This window comes from Mya arenaria, chromosome 2, assembly GCF_026914265.1.
Source record: "Mya arenaria isolate MELC-2E11 chromosome 2, ASM2691426v1".
Lineage (NCBI taxonomy): Eukaryota > Metazoa > Mollusca > Bivalvia > Myida > Myidae > Mya > Mya arenaria.
The window spans coordinates 16,977,666-17,000,980 of record NC_069123.1 but is presented as its reverse complement, the minus strand read 5'-3'; the positions used below and the strand labels follow the sequence as shown (position 1 = coordinate 17,000,980).

Here is a 23,315-nt window from a genome sequence, read left to right as displayed (position 1 = left end):
AACTTCATTTCATTGTAATATTCCTTCTATCGTAGCATTGAAGGTAAAATTTGCTGAAATACATTACTATTTGAATGTTTTATTAGTATTTATAGATTTTTTTTTGTAAAAGAAATGGAAAATAAAATATAAAAAAATGGAATAGATATGATTTTTTTGTTCCTTTATAAAAATGCTTTTCTGAGTCTGAGTGTAGACATGGACTTGAGACTGTACGTAATCATGGCCCAAAAAGTGCTATGTTTAATATGAGCGTCATTAAAAACGCACATTCTTTACTATGTGTACATGTATATGAACAAGTTACACAAAATTCGTTACTTATGCACCAGTCAATTATAACCACGGCCCCAGGTCCGGGGAATAGCGGGGACTTTCGGTCCAGCCAACCCCGCCTAAAATCCCTGCCCTGCGGGAACGAACAGATGGTAAAATCCCTGCCAAATGCCCCCGCACCCCAGGGACCCTAGGTAAGGTCCATTCCCCGCTATATTTAAAGCGAAGACAAAACCACCGCATTCACCCGGCACTGCGCGGCCACCTGAAAGGTAGGTAAAAACACGGCCCATTTCCCCGGCTATCCCCGGTATACCTCCGGACCTGGGGGGGGGGGGGGGGGGGGGTCGTGGTTACAATTGACTGGTGCATTAGGCTAACTATCTACGATAATTTTACATGGTTAACCACTGTTAATAGAAATGTAGAATATCAGCATATCAGTAAGTCTATCCTTCATTATGGTGCTATTTATATTTGCACAGCCAAGTTTCCGCAGTTCATTTGTGGCAAAAGGGAAAAGGAAGAGTAACTCCGAAATGGTTTGAAAATGTCTGGCAGGTATAGATTTTGCCAGACGGATTTATTTCTTAAGTTTTAAATTAGGAAAAAGGTTTGTAAAGTTTAAAAAACGATCACAAATTTGGACCCATATCATTAACAGGACCATTTAAAACTGGAAAAAGGATTCTGTTTTATAAACTGGGACTACAGGTCCTGAGAAAAAGGGTGTGTGTCAAATATACTAGAAACTTTCAACTCTTCAAGAACGACGAACAGGCAGCAGGCTGATCTTCTTCTTTACGATAGCCTAGATTTCTACAGCCATCTAGGCAAATGAGGCAAATAAGAGGTACTGAATTCAAGACTGTATTACATCAAATATTTTTGACAATAAGTGATTAAACACGACAGAGGATTTATAACTCGACTGTGTAAAACTGAAACAATTATTCTTTGCCAAAACGTGTCAGGACTTGAACCATCTTGAGAACAGGGTAGTCCACGCACAGATAGTGTGGGGGGGGGGGGGGGGGGGCTTTAGGGCCGCCCTTCATTTTGAATAAACGCACAACTCCCCTTCCCTATTCCGGCGTTCTCCGCCGTAACAGGTCCTTCTCCGTATCCAGGCAAAAGCAGAATGCTAACATAGACCGTCTATTTTAATCAATTAAATATGACATGGCCTGGCATATTAAGATCAACGAAAACATTTGAAATTTGGAGACGGTAGTACAGAAATCGCGAGACAGTTCAATGGCTCGATATGATACCGATCTAAACCTATCATAGCTTAGTCGGTATTTACAATCTTGAAGTGAATGTAAACTTGCTATGTGCGTGTTTGATACTCGCATGACTTCACCGGACAAAAACACTACCCATTGGAATACTCACATTGTAATACCAAGATTCTGTTTGGAATGTTTGTACCCATTGGGGAATTCACTCAGGGCGATCTCTAACTACTGGGATATTCACTTAAAACGTTTCGTATAAGACTCAAATTTAATCAGTTCAATCTCTGAAAAGGTTCTCCATACCATTCAAACATTCCAACCTCCAAAGGTCATGCCAACCTCTCAGTACTTTGATATACATGTATAAGACAGGGTTGACAATGGTTAATTTTATACATTTCGCAATTACACTGTGGTTTATTTTTAGCGGCATGGACATCCGCGGGGATTCCACATACTGAGGTGTTTTTTTTTTAATTTAATCATATTTTATTTAATGGAGATTTATGAATGGGGATTTGTTCATGTAAAAAAGCCATGTAAAGTGATATGTACTGGGCTGTCGGATTACCACCGAAACCAAAAGGCATAAATGCGTGCAATCAAAGATCATTTGGGCACAGACATATGCATTAAATTGTTCACATACTGTAGGGAAAAGGTAAGGTTTGCTATCAAGTATAGTTAAAATGTGTTAAAATGTGACATTTGCAGCGTAATAACATCTTCCATTCACATTACTATACACCGTTTTAAAGAAAATATAAGAATAAAATATAGTTTATATAAATGTGTATATTTGTCAAAAGGAACCCAATTATTTAATAGTTTTACTTTAAAGCTGCACTCTCACATGTGCAGAAACGTTTTGATAACTTTTATATTTATATTTGTCATGGAACGAGCCAATGTATGCGAATATGCATTGAAACCAGTGATATATGACTATTGACAAAAATCAGATCGCAGATTTTCATATTTAATTTCAAAAAAGGATGTTTTATGCATTTCTTAGACCGTTAGTAACGCTTTTAGCCATAAAACATCAATTTTCGAACGGAAATATGAAACTCTGTGACCTGATCTTTTGTCAGCAGTCTTATATCACTGGTTTGCTGATACTGACGCAAAAATTGGCTCATTCCAAGACAAAAAAATAAAAAAAGTTGTCAAAACGGTAAATCTGTATGGAAGGGATTATCCGCCAGTTCACTCTTTATGCTTTATGACATTCTAACATACAATTCATTTCGTATGTTGCATTTTAGAATTGCATTTTTGCTGTTTCTCACTTGTGTTATTGATTAATATGCTGTTATTAAGCTGTTGTACTTGCTGACGTGACTCGAGTTCTTATTGAAATATGCGAACATTCAATTTACACTTCAGTTCTAAGGCTGTAAACATGCAAACTATGATTAGATATTTAATTTGCTAGCTTTCAAATATTCTTTCCTTTATTTGAATTTGCATTGTAAAATTAATTTGATACACATTTTATTCTTACAGTATTTCAATATTTATTTTACAAAAATCATGGTAATTTTAGTCGTATGCTGACATTGTGTATTATGTATTCGAAACAGCAGTTTGCATAGCACACTAAGAGTTTTTCAAAATTAATTAGTTTTGTGCGCTAGAATTGGCCCTTTTAAACGACGGGGGATAACTGGTAAAAATGTAAAAAATAATAACCGCTCCCTGAACCGGTGTTGACAAATTTGATACTACGAAAACTAATCCGATCATGTGGAGAACAACAAACAACAACACATTAACAATTAAGTATACATGACAAGGAAATAGGAAGACCTTGACTCTTTCCAACAATGAAGTATGTAGAAGTATCCAATCGCCAACATCGATTGTATTGTAAACGGGTACAATGATCATTTAATGATTTAAGCTAGGCTGCCGTTTTTCCTAAAGCCAGTAAAGGTTGTATGTATTTTCGGATAATTATTATTCCGGAAATTCGGTAGTCTAAGTATTCTAGTCAATTGTGTATGTGTTAGAGGCACATGCAATGAATACTGATGATTCCACTTGTGAAAATATAGGTGCATTATCTATGTGCAGAGTTGCAGGGGTAGGGTTTTTTCCTCATCATTGGGAAGGGGACAAGGCCTAGTCATTCTAAAATGCCGTCCAGGCCATCAGTAAAAAAAAAAGCCTGGAGGGCATTTTAGAATGACTAGGACAAGGCCCCACTTCGTTTTGGAGTAAAGTATCGCAAGTTTATTTATATATTGGAAAAAAAGCACAGCAGGGAAAGAAAATATCCTGGGGTTAGATTAAATTTCATTTTTTCACATGAGAGTTACTGTACCTTTGATGGCAGAATATGAGCAAGAATTATGATTTATATGACCAAATTAAGTCAATATTCTATTGTAAAAAGGATAGCAACAGTCTTTCACAATTATAGTTATGACATTTTCATTAAAATGCACTGCTCCTCCAAATATTGGAGTGGCAGTTGCCGCCCCAACTTGACACCGTTGTTCTGTATAGTATTATTATTGTATTACACTTGTCCACAATCAAAAATTTTACAAATGTTGTGTGCAAGGCCCATCTCCAGAGGTCAAGGATCAAATGGACGGGTGAAATGGCAAAACATGTACAAACATTTTTTAGTCAAATAACTTAAATTCATGGTAATAGTTTGCAATTTTTAACTTTTGACTGCCACTGGTAACCATAACTTGACAGAGCTACATATAAGGTTTTTCAGGAATTGGGTATTACCCAATGCCTTTTCAATGCATTGGGTATTTCTAATTTTTAATAGGGTTTTTGTCAAATGTGAATTGGGTTTTCTGTATGGTTTGAATATATTTTTCAACTGATAAATCAGGTTTTCAGAATTTTATTTGCTTTTTGTTACCATATGATTTTGAAAACTATTGCTTTGTTGCCAAAATTAATTAGTATAATAGTTCTTGTCTGTGCTCCAACTTCCGCATGCATGGACAAAAATTTAGTAATTTGTTTTACATACACATCACACTATCTCATAGTGAACATTGAAAATAAATTATTTAAAAGTGCATGAGGAAGTTGCAGAAAGGACATGATCTTTTACATCTTTTCACATTCACCTCTAAATATTGCCTTGACCTACAAAGTGGGATCTTGAGTGCAACATGTCATTTCAACAAGCTATATACATTTGTGTTAAGTTAGTGTTCTCGCTAGAATGCAGTTGAATAATTTAACATTGCTTATCATGAGCAAAATGCATTATGAACATTTTTATTCGTATTTTCAGTGTTGAGGAACAGCTATCCTGCATCAAAGATCTCTGCAGACAGAAGATACTGCATGTGATTCAGAGTTTAGAGAATGCCCGCACTCTCAACATTACTATAGAGCTACAAGAGATATTAAGATATTTGTTACAGTTATCCAGCTTAACTTGTATAAGAAGCTGTATAGTATTTGTTCAAGAAGCTCTTCAGATCCTAGAACAGTTACCAACAGAGAATGAAATTTCGGAAATAGAAGTTTGTAAAAGACAAGGTAGAAAATATGATATCCCTGGTGAAACACTGCAGTATCTAATTGAATCCGGACTGAGAGTAAAGGAAATTTCAGAATTACTAAATGTGAGTAAGAGAACAGTTGAGAGAAGAATGGAAGAGTTCAACCTGTCAATCAGACAGACTTATAGCAATTTATCTGACAATGATTTAAGGCAAGAGGTTGAAGAGCTCTGTTCCAGTTTTCCAAATGTTGGGTACAGAACTATTCAGAGTCTTCTTCTTTCACAAGGATTGAAGGTACAGGAGTTAAGAGTAAGGCAGGCTGTAAGAGAGTGTGATCCTTGTGGGGTTTTGTTTCGCAAAGTTTTCCTGACTTCATGTAGAATACAGAGAAGAACTTACTCTGTTAGTGGTCCTCAAGCCCTTTGGCATATTGATGGAAACCACAAGTTAATAAGGTTTGTTTTATGTCTCATACAATGTATTTAACCAATCACCATATTGATTTTCAAGCCACAATCTTTTTCTTATGAAAGCAGAAACACACATTGTTTTTCGAAGCTTATGAAAGTGAAAACAGATTTGGCTCAAAATTTCAAGTTACAAAAAATTGGTAATATATAAAAAGATATGCTTTTTAAAGTTCACATACTTGTTCTGGTAAATAAAAACCAATTTTGTGCATACAGAATGAGTATTGGATAACAAAAATAAGATACATTGCTATATCGAAAGAACTCTGAGTTAAAAAGCTAAATATTTTACTGACAAAACTTTAAACCAGTAGGGCACAATCTATTCCTTAGAATATGACTTTTTGTATTTGTTTTACAGATGGCGACTTGTTATACATGGAGGAATAGATGGTTACTCCAGGTTCCCAGTATATCTGAATGTCAGCAATAATAACAGAGCAGACACCGTTCTATATGCCTTTTTAGAGGCTGTACAGCAGTTTGGTTTGCCGAGAAGGGTCCGATCTGACAAGGGTGGTGAAAATGTCTTAGTGGCTGAGTACATGGTTGAACACCAACCAATAGTCAATAGACCATTTATTGCAGGGAGGTCTGTTCATAATCAAAGGTATGTCATGTATATGACACATTGTACTTATTATACCTATGCTTTACAAGGTCAAGTGGGGGCTATTTATATATATATAGGAATCATGCTGGTTGTCGTGTCCCATCTATTACATCCCTGCCTGTTGTGTCACATCCCACGTTATACAAGATAAGTGCAGTATGTCAACAATGAATGCTGAAACATTAAGGAAACTTGGCAAATGCATTCAGTGACACAACATAAATTACACAGAGAATTAAAATAACTCTGTCATGTCTTTGTCAAGAGTCATGTGTATGTCATTATAGATGCATGGGACATTGTCTACTTTAATCTTTGAACTAAGCCTGGGTATATTTTACTTCACCTTGCATGGATAATGGTATTGTTTCGAAATAGTCTTTCTTTTTTCAAATTTTCAATGAACTGCATTTTTGGGCATAAATTATTGCCTTGACCTGCATATTTATCCTGAAAATGTTTGTCTTGCATATCTGTTGAATAAGTCATGCACTTGTAAGATAAAATCTGTTGCTAAGGAAATCTTGTGTATATATAGGCAAACGCCAATAAATATCAGATTATGGTACTTCCAAAAACATGGCAAGGAAACATATTAAGACACTCTTATTATTTCTGATTTTTACCTCTTTTCAAATGATTGTTACTCACTTATAGCCACTGTATTGTAAGGTACCTTTTTGCCAGTTTGACATCATTTATGATTTTACAACTGCAATTTCAAATCATTTTGACATGTGTTTATGTTTAAGGATTGAAAGGTTGTGGAGAGAAGTGTGGGCTGGCGTCACAAGCTTGTACTATGCCATATTCTACGGCCTAGAAAATGAGGGTATCCTGGATCCCACCAGTGAGGTACACATAATGATGCTACACCTCGTCTTTGTTCCACGGATACAAACCCATTTAAACCGATTTGCAGAGGCACTGAGGCGGCGTCCACTTAGAACAGAGAACAACCGTACTCCTCTTCAACTGTGGATGACTTCTAGACATCCACCCACTAATGAACAGGCAAACCCACAGCAATATTGATTAAATAATAATTCTATTAGACTTTTCGAGCATTAATGTTGACACAATACAAAATTTAAAAAAATGATGTTTTGCAGGGTTCAAAATATATTGTTTAATGTTATATTGTAAAATGCTCTATCAAAATACCGTTCACGATAAATCCAGAATTACCCAACCGATTTCATTTATTTTGTGCACATAAATGAAAATATGAATGACATATTTTAGCAGAGTTCAGACAAAATGTTGACAGATAAAAAGCTGATGGACAGAAAGGCATTTTACAGGGGGTCTGAAATGACTAATAAGCAGTTCCATTTGTATTATAATCAAGCACTTGTATGCTTAAAACCTATTTTAAGCTCTTCCATGCTCATAGCCATTGTCTGTTGTCATCGACTTGAATGCCAACACTGCTTGTTAACACTAGAGATCTAAGCAATTATCAGACCTTCATCAACCTTGCTGAGTATGTTTGATTCTTTAAAGTTGCACTCTCACAGATTGATCGTTTTGAAAACTTATTTAGTTTTTGTCTTTGAATGAGCCAATTTTTACAAAAGTATCTTGAAACCAGTGATATAAGATTGAAACCAGTGATATAAGACTGCTGACAAAAGATCAGATTGCAGTTGTTCATATTTACATTTGAAAATTTGTTTTAAGGCTAAAATCGTTACTAACGCTTTAAGAAAAACGAAATTTTGCACAGTTTTCCAAACATTTGAGATATGTTCTACTGCAAGTTATCTTATATGACTGAATTGAAAAAATCAGCTGATTCTGAGACTAAAAAATAAAAACATGTCAAAACTGTCTGATAATCAGTGAGAGTGCAGCTTTAAAATCTAGTTCACTTTTGAAATTTTGTCACATGGGCTCAAAAAACATTGGCACTTGGTGAATCTTGAAAACATACATGTTAATATTCTAGAGGTCACATTTTTATGTGATCTTTGCCTCAGTGATATCTAGATAAATTTCAAAACTGTGTCATTAAGGGTTAAAAATATGGTCACTCTGAAATCCTGGAAAAAACATGTGAATGATGTAGAGGTCACATTTTTTATCCATCTTCATGTCACTTGGTCAGTGTTTCTCTCAAATCAAATCTAGGACAAGTTTGAAATTGAGTCATGTTTGGTCAAAACCTAGGATACTAGGTAAAGCTCGTAAAATATGTGTGAACATTGGTAGAGCAATTTTGAAATTTTGTCAGAGTGTTTGCCTCTATAAAGTCTAAGTCAAGTTTAAAGCTTGGATCAAAATCTCAGTTCCTAAATGCAAGATGTTGAAGTTAAAGTTTTGATTTTTTTCTTTGTGGTGCACTGTAACTCCTTTATAGCACTATATTTTTGGTCTAAGAATGCCCATAACGTAATAAAGGGTTTGTTATAATTTATGACTGTTAGATAAAAGGGGTCTTATTTCGGAAATACAATTATACCAATTGATGGTGGTTTCTTATAATACCACTTCTCATCTACTATTTCTAAAATTGAAATCTGGAATAGTTTTGGAGATAGCGCTTTGAATATTGTAAGTCTTCAGCTTTAGTCAATAATATAATCCAGGCTCTGTTTTAAAGATATTATTTCCAAACTTCATGTGTTTCATCTTTACTTGTAAGTTTAAAATTCCTACATGTAAGATATTAAAGCTCAAAGCTTTCATTTTGTGCCCAATCTGTTACAGCACGCATCATGCTTTTGCTGAAAGTCATATGTCGTTCATACGCACATGAGCCCTGAAAAAAAAGCAACATTGAAGATAGTATCTTGTTTGTACATACCATATAATTGTTTGTTCATACATGTCCATATATACGGCACATATAACTGACTGTTCTCTATCTTGTCTGGTATTGCAGGTCGATACAGATGTTTATGGTATAGACTACAACCCAGAGACAGTGTTATTCCACCAGGAATCAGTTGAAGTTCCAGCTACCATGGAAATAGGCGATGATCACAGACAGCGGATACAAGATATTCTTCAAAAAGATTCAAACAACTTAGGTGTTGATATTTACAAAGAAATACTGGAATTTTGGACTGTAAATTGATTTAAGTGCACTGTTTCTAAGGGGAATTTAATATTCTCAAAGAATGATACGATTCTGTCAATAATTAAATGTATAAAAAGAAAATGAAACATTTGGACACCTAACCCCTTTGTATATTTTGACTGAGTTTGATGACTTTGGAAATTGGTTAAATTTGTATTTGAGTTAATGTCATAAGGACATCAGTCAACATCACAGAGTTCAAGCCTATATTTTATAGACAAAATTTGCTTCAAGTGATGGACTCATAAATGCAACCATTATTATTATGTAAAGAGAAATATGTTGGCTATCAGATTATGCCAGTAATAGTTCTGTATCAGTTTTCATGTAGTCAAAATGTTCAATTTACAAAAGGAAGGGGTCCAAATTATGAAACAGTTGATGTTATGTTTTTAAAGAAATAATTAAAGCATTGCAATATTAATCTTTTATACTTACAGTTTCAACTAAAAACACTGTATATTGTCATTCATAATAGAAAATGCTTTTTTTATGAAGATATTCGGGAAAAAAATGACCGGTTATTATTATACATGTATATTTATGCTCAACATGATTATAAATCCTAACACATGTTTGTAGTGTTTTGATAGATTTGTGAGAGTATTAAGCATTTAAATGCCTATTGAACAGTATTTAGTTATTAAAGTGTTTATCCAAGAGAACAATGGAAATACAGCAACATTTTAATTGTAAAGTTGCCTTTCAAAATTAATTATCTAGTTTTTAAACATGCATATTTTATGCTTGCTTATTAGCTGTGCTGAGCACAAAGTGCTCAAGGGTGAGCTATTGTTGTCAGCTGTTGTCCAATGTCATGCATCCAACAAAAATTTATTTCAAACGACATCTACTTAAGCCACTCCATCTAAATCACAGGACCTTTGTTCTTCAAACTTTACATAAATGTTTCGTTGATGGTACTTTTTCAAAGTTATTTAACAGCTCCACTTGGCTCCACATACATGTAGGGGCTGCTAGAGCAAAAAATAGAAAAGTGTTTGACTGCATCTCCTAAACCGTGGTTTGATTTAGATTATTTCATAGAAATGGTCCATTGGTGACCCTCCAACAAGATTGTTCAAAATAAAATAATTTGTAAAAAAACATGGCCAACAGGGGGCAGCGCCCCTATTTCTTATATGTACATATATATAGTAGAAACTTAAAAAATCTTTACAGAAACTACCAATTTACCTGTACATGCCATAGAAGCATCATTTTAATTAGATCTTCTTGAAATTTTGTGTTTATGATTTTCTAAACATGTTTGAAAACATGGACACCAGGTCAAATATTGAGTTTCTGATCAATATCTTTTGAAAAGTGAACTAATTTCAATCATATTTTGCACAAAGATGCCAATCTATTTTTTTTCTCTGCCCGAAAAGGCCACTCTAAAATAACAATTGAGAGTCTGTCAAGATTTACACAGTTGGAAAATGATTTTGGTCTAGACTTTCTCATAATTCCCATAATTCATTTGAACCTTAACATGAGAAAATCAACTGAACGTTTGTGCCCATTTTGTAGAGCTATATTGAATAATGCCTGTGCAGAGTTCTCACAGCTTCCTGTAGGAAACTTCAGTGACTGAACCGAGGGTCACGTAACTGAGCAAACATGTAGGCAGATTCCGGTGTACATTTTCGATTATAATAAGTTGGAATTCTCACATTCCCTAAAAAGTTCCACATCATACAAGGAATCGATTGAAAGGTCCCTTGACTTATGTAAGAATGAGTGTAAGAAAGGTCTGGTAATTATTTTTTTCAGAATTTAATTTAATGGTAGGCTTTTACAAACATTAAAGCACAAGGCTTGACTAACTTTAAGTTAATAATAAGGCAGAGGGTTAAGATATATGATTGAACATAAAATTCCAGGCCAAAGAAATTAAAGTTCTGACTTCCAGTTATAAGATCTATGACAATGCAAAACGTAATTTCTCAGAAATATCAATTTATTGTGAATTATTTTAAGCAGAATATCGCCTAGGTTCATAACATCATATTTCAATGTTACAACATGATTTAAGCATAAATGTGACTGAAATAATACAACATTATACAAACTATAACCCGGGCCTGGACCCTTCAAGTATTGAACAAAATTTACTGGTAAATGTGTCATAGTTACACCTTAAAACATTATAATATAACTATTTTTTTGTATTATCTGAAAGGCAGTAGAAATAAATTAATATATTTTTAGTCGTTTTAGATAATTTTGTACGGATTTTACACATTGAGTGATACATAAATCAGACAAATGTCTTTCTAAACCCAAAATTCTCCATGAAATTGTTGATGATGTGATGTCATTAATTTTATCTTCAAAGTTTACACAATATATGTGGTCGATGATACATGCTAAGTTTCAAGTAATTCAATTACATATTTATTGTATCATCTTGATTTTCCTCCAAAATAAAACTGTTTCAGTTGAAGGGTTGAACTTATCTTTTTCTCGTCTAATACAGATTACTGTATTTGAAAAATAATTTATTTGAAAATGACTGCTAATTAGTGGAAGACTATAAGTATCTCCCATGGCCGAGAGTGTAAGATAGGATCATTCCGACCCGAGCGTAGGGTCGGGATGAAACTATCTTACACGACTGGCTATGGTAGATGCTTTTTCTCCCACCTCAGTTAAACAAAATTAATTAAAAATGTATTTTTTGCTGGAACTCTTTTGTGCTTAGTGAAAATAATTGCGTATGGATATGCGATAGCACGTGGTAGTCATGGATACGCGCGCAGTGATCAAGTTGATATTAATAGTCAAATCGGTATTTTTAAATAGTTCTAAGGAAAATGAAGCATTATTTCTTGAATGGTGCGTAAAAACTATTTTATGGTGACATTTGAAGCGAGAAATAATTAATAAGCGTTCTAAATATTACCATAAGACAAGATTTCCTTGATGCTACTGACGACAGTCTTCAACAAGGGAGGTTATTATAATGTGGTGACCATTAAAAAGGAGTTCCATACGGGCATTTTATCTTCGCCCGTGGGCAAGATAAGAATATCTAGCATGGTTAAATTATTGGATCTACTTATCTGAGGTGGGAGAAATCCACAGCTTAAACACTTATCTACAGACACTACATAAGTGATGTCGTGAAACTGTGTAGGTATTTTTTCCTTCATGCTTGAATGAATACATATTATGATTATATCACTGTTAGTGATTATATCACTGTTAGGAACCACTGCTATGTGCTAATATTAATTTTGAAAAGTTATGACTATTTTACAATAAAGCTTGTTAAAGTCAGACATCAAACAAGAGCTGTCACAGTATGTGACGAATGCCCCCGAATGTGACATTGACCTATGAACAAGGTCAGTACATGAAAAGTTAAAGATCAAACAATTACATATGGCAAGTTATTTTAAATTGCCTCTGAACATAAAAAAATACCACCCATACTTGACAACTTACATTCTTATGTCCTTATATTCAGCATTCCATTGTGAATAAACACTAACTGTATCTTTCACCTTAGAGGTAGGGACATGGGCCTTGCACATGACACGTAGACTTGGTATGTCGAACACATGTGGCAAGTTATTTTATAATCTGTCCATACAAGAAAAAGTTACAGCCCGGACATAACAACCAATACTCTGTATCCTTATATACAGCACTCCATTGTGAATAACCACCTGACCTTGACCTTAGAGGTAGGGACACGGGTCTTGCACCCAACACGTCGTCTTAGTATGCCGAACACATGTGGCAAGTTATTTTAAAATCTGTCCATACAAGGGAAAGTTACAGCCTGGACACACGGACGGACGGACGGTGTGATTTTAATATGCCCACCTTCGGGGGCATAAAAATAACTTTGGCTATAACTGAAAGTGATTAATACAACAATAGCAACAACAATGGGCCAAATGTCTAATTTCTAAGGCCTGTGGTTTCAATAAAGTGTTGTAATATTATTTCCAAAACATGACTTTAACACACTACACCGTGCCCTCTAAAAGGTCCTTTACACAAGATATAGTTTCCAAAATAAAACCTTTAATTACCTCACCAGCCTCTGCTGGGGCTCTAAACATATAGATCTGCTAAATTAACATTTATTCACGTCCAAAGCCATATGATCCAACAATGACATTTTTCATCAGTTCTTCAAATGAACTATAGTTCTTTATCACTGATAATTTGCTGAAGTTTATTGAAGGGGCACATGTGTTTACAGTTGTAAGATAATCACTTTTGTGATCAAAGGTTATTATTCCCTCTGTAATACAGCTTGGGAGAGCTGGGCATCCAATCAGTGCTTGAAGGAGATGTCCTGTGTTGGGGTTTACTTCAGATGAGGACCCAGTTTCAGCATCGATGCTAATGCATGAAATTTTCCCTCCTGGAATATACAAAAAAGGAAAAAATACTGATAATGAAATGAAAAACATACTGTACCGGGGTATTTGCTGCCATTGTTAGGACACTAATAATATTGATATGGGTGTTTCTAGAAGCAGATGGAATACATGTAAAACTGTCCAAACACATAAAACACTTTTCTTACTATTAGTGGTTATTATTAGAACATAAATGGCAAAGTTAAGATTTAAAATGCCAAAATTAATCATATTTTGAAATTGAATTGAACTACACCTATATTGGATTAATACCCTGATCATTCTGCGTTGTTGGAACAGTGTTTTTTAATATAAAGATAAGTACTGTTTTTTTTCTAATAATTGGATTTAATTTGACCATAAAGCTTCAATAATCATAATTTAGAGGTTGACTCCATACTCACTATGTCATTTGAAAATCAAGAAGGCTTTTTTCAGGACAACTTTGTAAAAATCACTCGTGTGTTTAATTACATTTTCTGTCTTAGTGGAATGAGTGTGGTATGCATTCACAGACAGGTCTTCATTATATATATATTGACTATTTCTATTACCCAAATTAAAACCCATGTTTCAATCTGAACATAAAAAAAAAATAATTAAACCATGGCCTTTATGTGCAACTTTGGCCAGTAACCTACAGACATGATTGTACTCATGGTGAGCATTTACACATAGCCAAGTTAATGCCTGGACAAGCCGAACTAGAAGGAACTTAGACTAATCTTATCAACTCCAATTTTGCTCAGGTGAGCTTATAATATGTGTGTTACTCTTCAAAACATGGTTTAAGAACTTTTTTCTCAGTAAATCTGTTGTAGGAGCTCAGAAAGTTAATCAAAACAACAACTACAAAGTAACACTAAACAGTATGCCAGGGGAGATTACTCAATAAACATGCATGATAGGATTATGGTTCTTGTGCACTGCAGGACGCCACAAATGGATACATACGTGACTATCTCAAATATATTTTTAGCCTCGTAAGAGCAATTTAGCCTCCTAAGAGTTCCTAATGAACTGTATATATTGTTTTCCTAGCCACCCAAGTACCCATTTTTCAGCTCCGACAGACAAAGCAGCAACTAAATCTTGTCAAATACCAAACCAACAAGTCATAGTGACTTTATGCCTAGTAAACTACAAAATCACCTTTGGTGTATAGTAACGGCTACAAGTGATACATACGTTCAAGTTTCTTCAGGAACTGGTGAAAGTTGCATAGAATTACTTCTTCATCTTCTTTTTCTGCTTTATCGGAAGAAAATACAGGCTTAAAAAAACCTTTGATGGTCAAGCTGTCCACATGCTCTGTCTGCATAAGGTAACTGTATGCCTTCTCCGGACATTTCCGCAACATGTCTAGCATGCCATGAAGTTTGAGACCTGAAACAATTAGGGTAAGAAGATTTGTAAAACTTAAATTTTCCTATGGGTATCTCTGTGCTCCAAACCATGAGTCATATGCTTTAATTTTAAATAATTATTATTAGAATATTGTTATTAGCAAAACTGACATTACTGAATTATTGTAAAGCTTCATATTTTAACTTCTAAAGAAGAATTCAAATAAACCACCAGGAGGGCCAATATTGCCCTAAATCGCTAACCTGCTTAAAATGACCAAATCGTGAGTGGTTACTTAAGGAAGTTGCTGCTTGCTAAGGAAGTTAGTGGTTGATAATTGATTTTAACGGTCGTTTGTTAAGGGAAATCAATAATATTGCTAGGGACATCGAGACGATGTCAGCTGGTTATTCTAGGGATGTAAGGAGCTGCCGAAGATTTCTGTGATGGCAGACAGTGGACTGCTATGGTAGTCAAATGTCCCTAAGGAGTCCACAAGTTTATTAAGTGTATCTGTTAACGCACCAGTCCTATAGATTTTAACAATCTTTACTTAAAACAGTGGAACAATTTTAGTGGGGTCAAATAGCTCAATACACAGATGCTCAGTCTTAAGGCAGACACACAGTGCCAGAGCTTGGTATTCCTTACACCTGTATATGAGTAGCAGTGCAAAGAAGCTGGCCAAGATAATGCAATATTGCAACTATAATATACAATAATTAATCTACACTGAACACATTATCCACAAATATTTAGGGGAAAACACAAATACACATACCTTCCACAAACTGCAGTAGACTTGGAATAAATCGGTTGAACAAGTAATAGCTCTTCATCGCAGACACAGCATTTTGTCTGCTTTCTACTGACAAGACTTTTCTAAAACCACAGGCTTCCAGCAGATCCCCATATTTCTCTATCATCTGGTTGCAATCAACTGAATCCGAAATCTGTGAATAGCAAAGTATTTGCATGTATTTATATATAAGAGATTAATTTCATTTAAACCATACATGCCATATCCCCCGGCAGGGGGAAAAATCCCCCGGAATTTCTACCCATCCCCTGGTCCCCCGTCGGGGGATCCATATCCCCTGGAATTAAAAAAAAAAAAATGTTTAAAAACTTGCTTCAGGTTGACAGTGGAAAGCATCAATAATATTATGAGTGTGAAATTCCATGAAGGACCATGATGACTTTGTCCAAAAATTATTGTAATTTGAATGTATTTCTGTATTTATTCTTATATTATAAATGCAGATATTGCGCAAATTTTCGTCGTGTAAAAATCCCCTGGTATAATATCAAAATCCCCTGGAATTCAGACCAAAATCCCCTGGGAAGCCTCTCAGAAATATGGCATGTATGTTTAAACAGTAATTATTACAAAAACAGAATAACATGAAGTGTACCATGACATTCCTTTAGGTTATAGACAACCAAATAAAATTGTATAGTCACTTCCTTATTGGTGTTGTTTGCCCTATGCCAGAAATGTGTCAATAGTACATAGACACCCCAACTTCTGAATATTGCCAAAGAAGCAAGGGCAATTATAACTTATGTAGTTGATGAGTGTGCATGGAAATAACTTAATAAATAACTTACAGTTTTTTTCAGAGCACTAGCCTATTCCGTCTGGTAACAGAGCACAACAACTAGCCTGAAAGCTTTTTATTTAAGCCTAAAAATACCATTTAAAAATATATTTTACCTCTTGTATAGCTGACACAGCATCCAATCGGCCAAGTTGATCTACAGGTATATCTGTTATACCTGTGGTTCTTCCACTGACAATGTAGTCCACAACATGTTTCATGAGATTCCTTGGTCCTGGATGGCCACTTAAAATGCCCATTGTAACCATTTGTCCCATTAAGAAGTAATGCTTTTTTTCAAGTAATTGTGCATCAAAGCTGAGAACACTGTTCTCAAAAACAGGGGAATGGTCATAAAGCAATGTTAAGAACTCTCTCGTCAATCCGCCGGAGTCCAAACCTTCTTCCCCTATGAATGTTATACAAAACTTCCTGTTCCATTCTTCTTCTGGCGCTTGCTCAATTTCTTCCATGGCCTGCTGGACAAGCATTCTTCGGATTACTGATATGTCCCAGAGCTTCTCCCCATTCAGAGTCTTTGATGACAAATAATCATCAAATGAGCTGCAATGATACAAATGAAGAAGTGTGACATCAGTGATTTTTTTACCTCTGCGTCCTGCGTCCTGGTTCTAAGAAAAAAGATATTTTAAGTTGAATACCAAGAGCCATAAATCTTACAATATTTCAGTTCTTATTTTATAACATGTAAAGAAAAAGCACATTGTCACTGTAACTAAGTGTATGAATTTTGAAGACGATCTCTTCAGTGGTTTAAGTTATTAGGAAAAAACTTGAAATGTGTAATTTAACAAAAGTTGCAAAGGGCCATATATCTTAAAATATTAAAGTTGGAAGTATATTACTTGCCATGAAGGAGCACATTGTTCCTATGAGTAAGTGTATTAAGTTTGCAGATGATATTTTCTATGGTTGTAGTAAAATTATTAAGACTAGATGCCAACAGGCGAAATGTCGAGCCCGTTGAAAGAGCCTTTGACACAGACATAATGCTCTTCCATGCAATTGCACCAGTTGAACAATAAGCAGTTATATATATAATATATATATATATAATAAGTATTATGAGGTGCACTTTTATGTAATTTAGAAAGTGCATTTCTTTATTTAGACGCAAAGGTCTAAATATAGAGAAGAATCTCTATTATCAACCAATTAAGTAGAGGTGCACTTCAAAATTTAGACCTGCACCTCTGTCTCATAAATTTTGACCCAAGCGTGACCTTTGAGGTACAGACCTGGGTCTTATGCGCGACACGCTGCCTCATGATGGGGAGCCTTCAGAGAAAGTTTTTTGAATATCCTATAATGCATAATCACGACACAGCCTGGACAAGGTTCAGTACTCATTCAAACTTTTGACCTAAGCATGACCTTGACCTTTGAGGTACAGAACTTGGTCTTGTGCGTGAAAAGCCGCCTCATCATCGAGAACCTTCATGGAAAGTTTATTTCAAAATCCTTTAATGCATAGTCAAGATACAGCCTGGACAAGGTTCAGTACTCATTTCAACATTTGACCTAATTGTGACCTTGACCTTTGAGGTACAGGCTTGGGTCTTGTGCGCGACAAGCCGCCTCATGATGGGGAACCTTCATGGAAAGTTTCTTTCAAAATCCTTTAATGCATGGTCAAGAAACAGCCCGTACAAGGTTCAGTACTCATTTCAACATTTGACCTAAGTGTGACCTTGACCTTTGAGGTACAGACCTGGGTCTTGTGAGCGACAAGCCGCCTCATCATGGGGAACCTTCATGGAAAGTTTTTTGAAAATCCTAAAATGCATGGTCAAGATACAGCCCGGACAAGGTTCAGTCCGGATGGACGGACGCACGCACACACATACACGGAACCGGCATTGTGACAACTATGTCTCGCTCACCACAAGAGGGCTCGACAAAAAAAAGAGGAAAATGTTGATGAACTGATAGACGAATGGACAGACAGGGTGATTACTATAGGGCACTTGCATTTCTTTGCGGGCCCTAACTAGCATGTAGTTTCAAGCAAAACTTGAACCAGAACTTATGAGTTGAAAAGTAAACAAAACGATACTTGAAATAAATGCAAAATAGAGTTATCTAACTTAAAATATTAAAGCTGGTGTGCAGATTGGGAAGGCTTTTAAAAAGATATAGATTTGAGTGTAGTTTCAGACAGAATCTTAACCAGAGGTTTTAATTTGAAACTTAAAGGGTCGTAACTTTATCCAAATGTTATTAAATATATAGAATACTGTCAGTAAATACTGATTTTCATTTTACAATCTAATTACTACAGGACATGAATTATTAGATTTGGCCGACTGTAAAACTATCATCATGTGGTTTGATCTTTAGCACCAGAAATAAATTCAGTGTATTGTTTTAAGGCTTACTTGAACACATGTTTAGCTTCAGCTTCCCCTGACTGGCAAACTTCATCAGACTGGCAACAAACATCAGCGTGCTCTGGTAACAATTCTATCGGGAAGATTTTATCACAAACTGGACATACACCAGACTCAGTCTCTTTCCTGAAATATTTATGAAACATGATATTCACTCTGTTTGAAAGCTAACAAAATGGTGAAATAAAACATCTGCATGTACATAACAATTTTAGATGAATTCACCCAAAACATGAAAAAATAAGACAAGAGGGCAAATGAGTGAACGCCAACACACTTTACATAATAAATTTTCAAAACGACAACTTCAAATGCAATGAAGAATGTTGGATTTTGGGCAGGAATTGTCCTCCATATACCTGTCTTCCTCATTGTTTTTATGCCTCTAAACCTGTGTGCCAAATTTCATTGCAATATCACTAGTCATACTCGAAATATTTAACTTTGTTTAATGAGTGACAGGACGGAACGGCGCGGGATGTGACGGACGTGACATGTCAACATGGGTGATTCTTACATGTATACTTCGTAAAGCAGGGGTACAATAACAGAGAACAGAATGACAATTGTTTTATAATATCACCATCCTGGAGCATGAACTGTAACAGTCAACAGAACATAAACTTCAACATAAACTATAACAATATAGTTACTGTGAAAATGGACTTCCAGGGCAGCTGCTGGCACTCTGGAAAAATTGTGCATAATGCTACACAATATCAATGTAAAGATACATGATTACCTCTTCAGGTTTCCAAAATATTACCAGACACAACATTTACTGGCATAACACGATTTTGCATTAAAAATTCCAAAGCCTCAGGCAAACATTTCATATATTTCTATAAAAAGTGTTTTGGCTCTACGTCTGCAACATCTAATTCCCCCCATTAGTTTCATTGATTTCCTAGATATAAGATCAAAATGTATAAGAAAGGAAGGCAAAACAGGTCAATTTTTAGGACATCACTAAAGATGTTAGGAAAAAAATTCAAGAGTGAAGCTACATTAATTAGTAGTTTGCAATACTCTACCCATGATCCTAGTTTCATGTCTATTACATGTATCTTCTAAAACTCTACCAAGTAACATTACATTTTGTAGTCCACAAACTTTTTGATCACCCTTCATATATATGTATTAAATACTTACACAAGCAAATTGGCACACTGGTGTCTGTATAACATTTCTCTTCTTGGGAAATGGTGGTAGAACTTCATCCTGAATTTAATACAAAACTAGGTTGTTTATACACAAAAAACATATTGCACCCCCCTCAGCTATAACCTTGACCTTTAGGACATGCAGATGGTTTATGGGTTCTGCTTGGATGGTTAATGGGTTCTGTACATCGTCTTGATGAGGTAAATATTTGACAAGTTTCATGAAAATCCTTCAAGGGGTTTAGGAGAAATTGAGTGGACAAGAAATCCAAGGCTCAGGCCTTTGACCCTCAGCTGTATTCCTGACCCTGAACTGGTGCGTTGGTTCATTGGTTCTGCACATCGTCTTTATGAGCTATTTTGGGAGTTCCATAAAGTTTGGCAAGTCCCACATTTAGTAATCATAGTTAATTGGTTCTTTTATAATGTGTGCTCAACTTCTGCAGACACTGAAATATGGTCTTCAAAGCTCTAGTAGGAGAACCTTTGGCTGATCATATGAATATTAATTAATCACTAGTAAAATTTTAAGCAAGAATGAATGTTTTAAGCAAGAATGAATGTTATACATGCGAAAATGTAATGTTTAAGTGGTTCAAATGCCCTGGGATTATTGTGAGGATTTTAAGTAAACATAATTCACCTCCTCTGTAACTCCACAAGTCACAGCATGCTCCCTAAGTAGTCTCAGAGGAATCATCATGTGACATCGAATGCACTCTTCCTGAATACCATCATCATCCTAAAATAACACAATGTCTTTAGCCATAATTCACTTAAATTAAAAGTACAATTTAGTGTGCAAACACAGAAAAAACTGCATTTTTCATAGACCAAGTCTCATAACATTTTGTCTCGCCTTCTGGTTAAATCTGGCAAATAATCAAGGTTATCCAAGATCAAAATCATACACATATTAACTGTATATCATAATGGATTGGATCAATGCAGAAATTAAGTAAGAAGTCTGTATAACAATATCTATTACTAAGGATTGTTTGGAGACAAATCCCTTATAATTATGTTTACTTACAGTGAATTCTTGTCCTTCCAGAGACAGATTATTTTGTATAGGTCGTATATAGCAGACTGCCTGACCAAGGTTACTTTGATTCGACAGGAAGTTTACAGTATAGCCACCAGGAGGCACACTTATCACTTCCAAGTCGCATCGGCTCCGTGCCTGGGTCCTCAATAACTCAAATCCTCCAATTCCACTCAACTTGGGGTACTGCTCCTCCAACTGACTCTTCAGATACGTGGCATCATCATTTTTTTCAAATGATATTTTTTTTTCACCCAAGTTGGCTTTATACAGCCTGTCTTTTTCTTCTCGGGTAGGTGCAACATTCTAAATGAAACAATAGGAAAAGGTAAACTGTAGTGATACATATATGTCCACCATTAAAGCTATCATTCTGAATATGTTGGTTTAACTAGATGAACACTTCTATCACCTGCATTTTCCAACAAAAAATCACTGAAACCTTTACTAACAAACCCCAGAAACAATATGGGTCAAAAATGAAGTTTGAGGATCAAACCACAATTGTTTTTTACTACAAAGTCACTGTGACCTTGACCTTGTGACCCAAAATCTGTGTGGAACATCTATTGATTTGTCAATAACCAATAAGCCTGCCAAGTTCAAGGGATCTAGGCCAAAGGGTTCTATGGATCATTTACAGACCATGACCAATATGCCTACTGAGTTTAAGGATCCTAGGCCCAAGTTATTGAGCTGAAACCATTTTCAACTACAAATCAAGGTGCCTAGTGATCCCAAAATCAATAGGGGTCATCTACTGACCATGAACAATAAGGTCTGAGAACCCAAGGGTTCTTAAGTAATCAGTCGGAAACGAAATGCGTGATACCAACTATGGATGACAACGCCGCAGCCGACAGACCAACCAATGGCCATACTGCAATGTTCATGGAATCAATAAATCAATTTTGATGCTCCAAATTCAGTGTACAAAGTAAGAAATTTTAAGAAAACAGATCAAATGGATAATAAACTTACATCTGAAGTCTTCCCAAGAACACAAAATCTGTGTGTCCAGAAACTACGTGCTTGAGTAGGATTAAAACGTCTGCCACGAGCCCCTGTTCTGTTGGCGCTGTAAGGCTGGTAGGGAGCAAATATGTTCCTTACTGCTGCCATAGTCCTTGAAGTGGAGGTGGCTGACTGGCTAGTGTTAGCAGTTGTGGCAGTATCAGTATTAGAAGTAGAAGAAGTAGTAGAATTCCCCCTCTCCAAGGCAGCAGCTGCCTGTCGTAGGAGTTCAAGTGCTCTCTGTTGACTCATGTCTGACAGTAATAAAAATATTCATATAAAATACATTGCATCCAACACTGGATGTTTTTCCCCAACATAACCATACGTCCACCCCCTCCCCCACTCAATATCAACTTATCGCTGATATAATTTTTGGAAGTAGGAAAGGTGAGAATGGTAATAAAATTTTAAATTTTAATCAGGCCAGTCTATTAACTGACATTTCATATGTCCCTGAAGTCATATTCATCGCTTAGTGTAACCTTGATCTTTAAGATGAAGAACGCATTTAATGCCCAACACCTTCCCATAATGATCTGCAGTTATAAGTAGATTGAAAATATTAATAAAAGGTATTTGTAGGCAAGTTTTTATGCCAAAAGTGAGTAGATACCAAATTGTTTAGAATATTTGACAAAAGAAAAATTCTGACAAATCTTTCATCTGTGAGTGTGTTCGCTCATGAATTTGGCTTTGTATTGTAATAGATTCTATATTTATAAAACTGTTAAGTGTTTCAACTCTGATTAGAAAAATATATATCATTTTCTAAAACGTTTTAGTTTTGAGTTCACAAGATGTTATAGATAACGAAAGGGCAAAAATATAACATGGAAGCTGATATGTAAAATATACTAGCATGATTTAACTTAAAGCTGCACTCTCATAGATCGGCAAGTTGACAAAAAAATATTTTTTTATCTTAAATTGTGCACATTTTTGCTAACTTGTCTTTATGCCAGTGATATAAAGTACCTCACCAAATTTGCGAATTCCAAATGACAGGAATAAACTCTGAAAAGCACATTTTCCTTAACCCATTATAAACGCTTTTACCTTTCAAAAATAAAAGTTGATACGGACTGTTTCCTAGGTTAGTTTTGCATTGACTTAAAAGATTGCTTTTATAGAATTATATGTTACGATCAGTAGCATGTTAGCCTTTTGATC

At 35.3% G+C, this 23,315-nt stretch overlaps 2 protein-coding genes across 3 annotated transcripts; one reads left to right on the top strand and one right to left on the bottom strand.

Moving 5' to 3' along the window:
• The first annotated feature begins 3,201 nt into the window (after window positions 1-3,201).
• LOC128217795 (uncharacterized) lies at window positions 3,202-9,600 on the top strand. Of its 2 annotated transcripts, none has more exons than XM_052925197.1 (5): window positions 3,202-3,351; window positions 4,792-5,463; window positions 5,840-6,088; window positions 6,844-6,946; window positions 8,979-9,600. In XM_052925197.1, the coding sequence occupies exons 1-5, from the start codon at window positions 3,347-3,349 to the stop codon at window positions 9,171-9,173; spliced, it is 1,224 nt and encodes a 407-aa protein (XP_052781157.1). In that variant the 5' UTR covers window positions 3,202-3,346; the 3' UTR covers window positions 9,174-9,600. The 2 variants fall into 2 exon arrangements, with proteins under 2 accessions (XP_052781157.1, XP_052781147.1); XM_052925187.1 differs by having other exon boundaries at window positions 6,844-7,105.
• A 636-nt stretch (window positions 9,601-10,236) lies between these two features.
• LOC128217808 (uncharacterized) lies at window positions 10,237-21,137 on the bottom strand. The gene is made up of 8 exons (XM_052925208.1): window positions 21,117-21,137; window positions 20,727-20,825; window positions 20,073-20,141; window positions 18,909-19,046; window positions 16,626-17,073; window positions 15,690-15,861; window positions 14,750-14,947; window positions 10,237-13,563 (listed from the first exon to the last, which is right to left on the bottom strand). Exons 3-8 carry the CDS (start codon window positions 20,138-20,140, stop codon window positions 13,277-13,279), a joined length of 1,311 nt encoding a protein of 436 aa, XP_052781168.1. The 5' UTR covers window position 20,141; window positions 20,727-20,825; window positions 21,117-21,137; the 3' UTR covers window positions 10,237-13,276.
• Window positions 21,138-23,315: the final 2,178 nt, after the last annotated feature.

Coding starts and splice junctions, on each gene's coding strand:
- LOC128217808 (XM_052925208.1), bottom strand. CDS start 20,140: ATGAAGTTCTACCACCATTTCCCAAGAAGAGAAATGTTATACAGACAC. Junction 17,074..18,908: donor GAAGCTAAACATGTGTTCAA/GTAAGCCTTAAA, acceptor GTATCATTGCAG/CTCATTTGATGATTATTTGT. Junction 13,564..14,749: donor GTTCCTGAAGAAACTTGAAC/GTATGTATCACT, acceptor TGTATATTCCAG/GAGGGAAAATTTCATGCATT.
- LOC128217795 (XM_052925187.1), top strand. Junction 5,464..5,839: donor GGAAACCACAAGTTAATAAG/GTTTGTTTTATG, acceptor TTTGTTTTACAG/ATGGCGACTTGTTATACATG. Junction 6,089..6,843: donor AGGTCTGTTCATAATCAAAG/GTATGTCATGTA, acceptor TTTATGTTTAAG/GATTGAAAGGTTGTGGAGAG.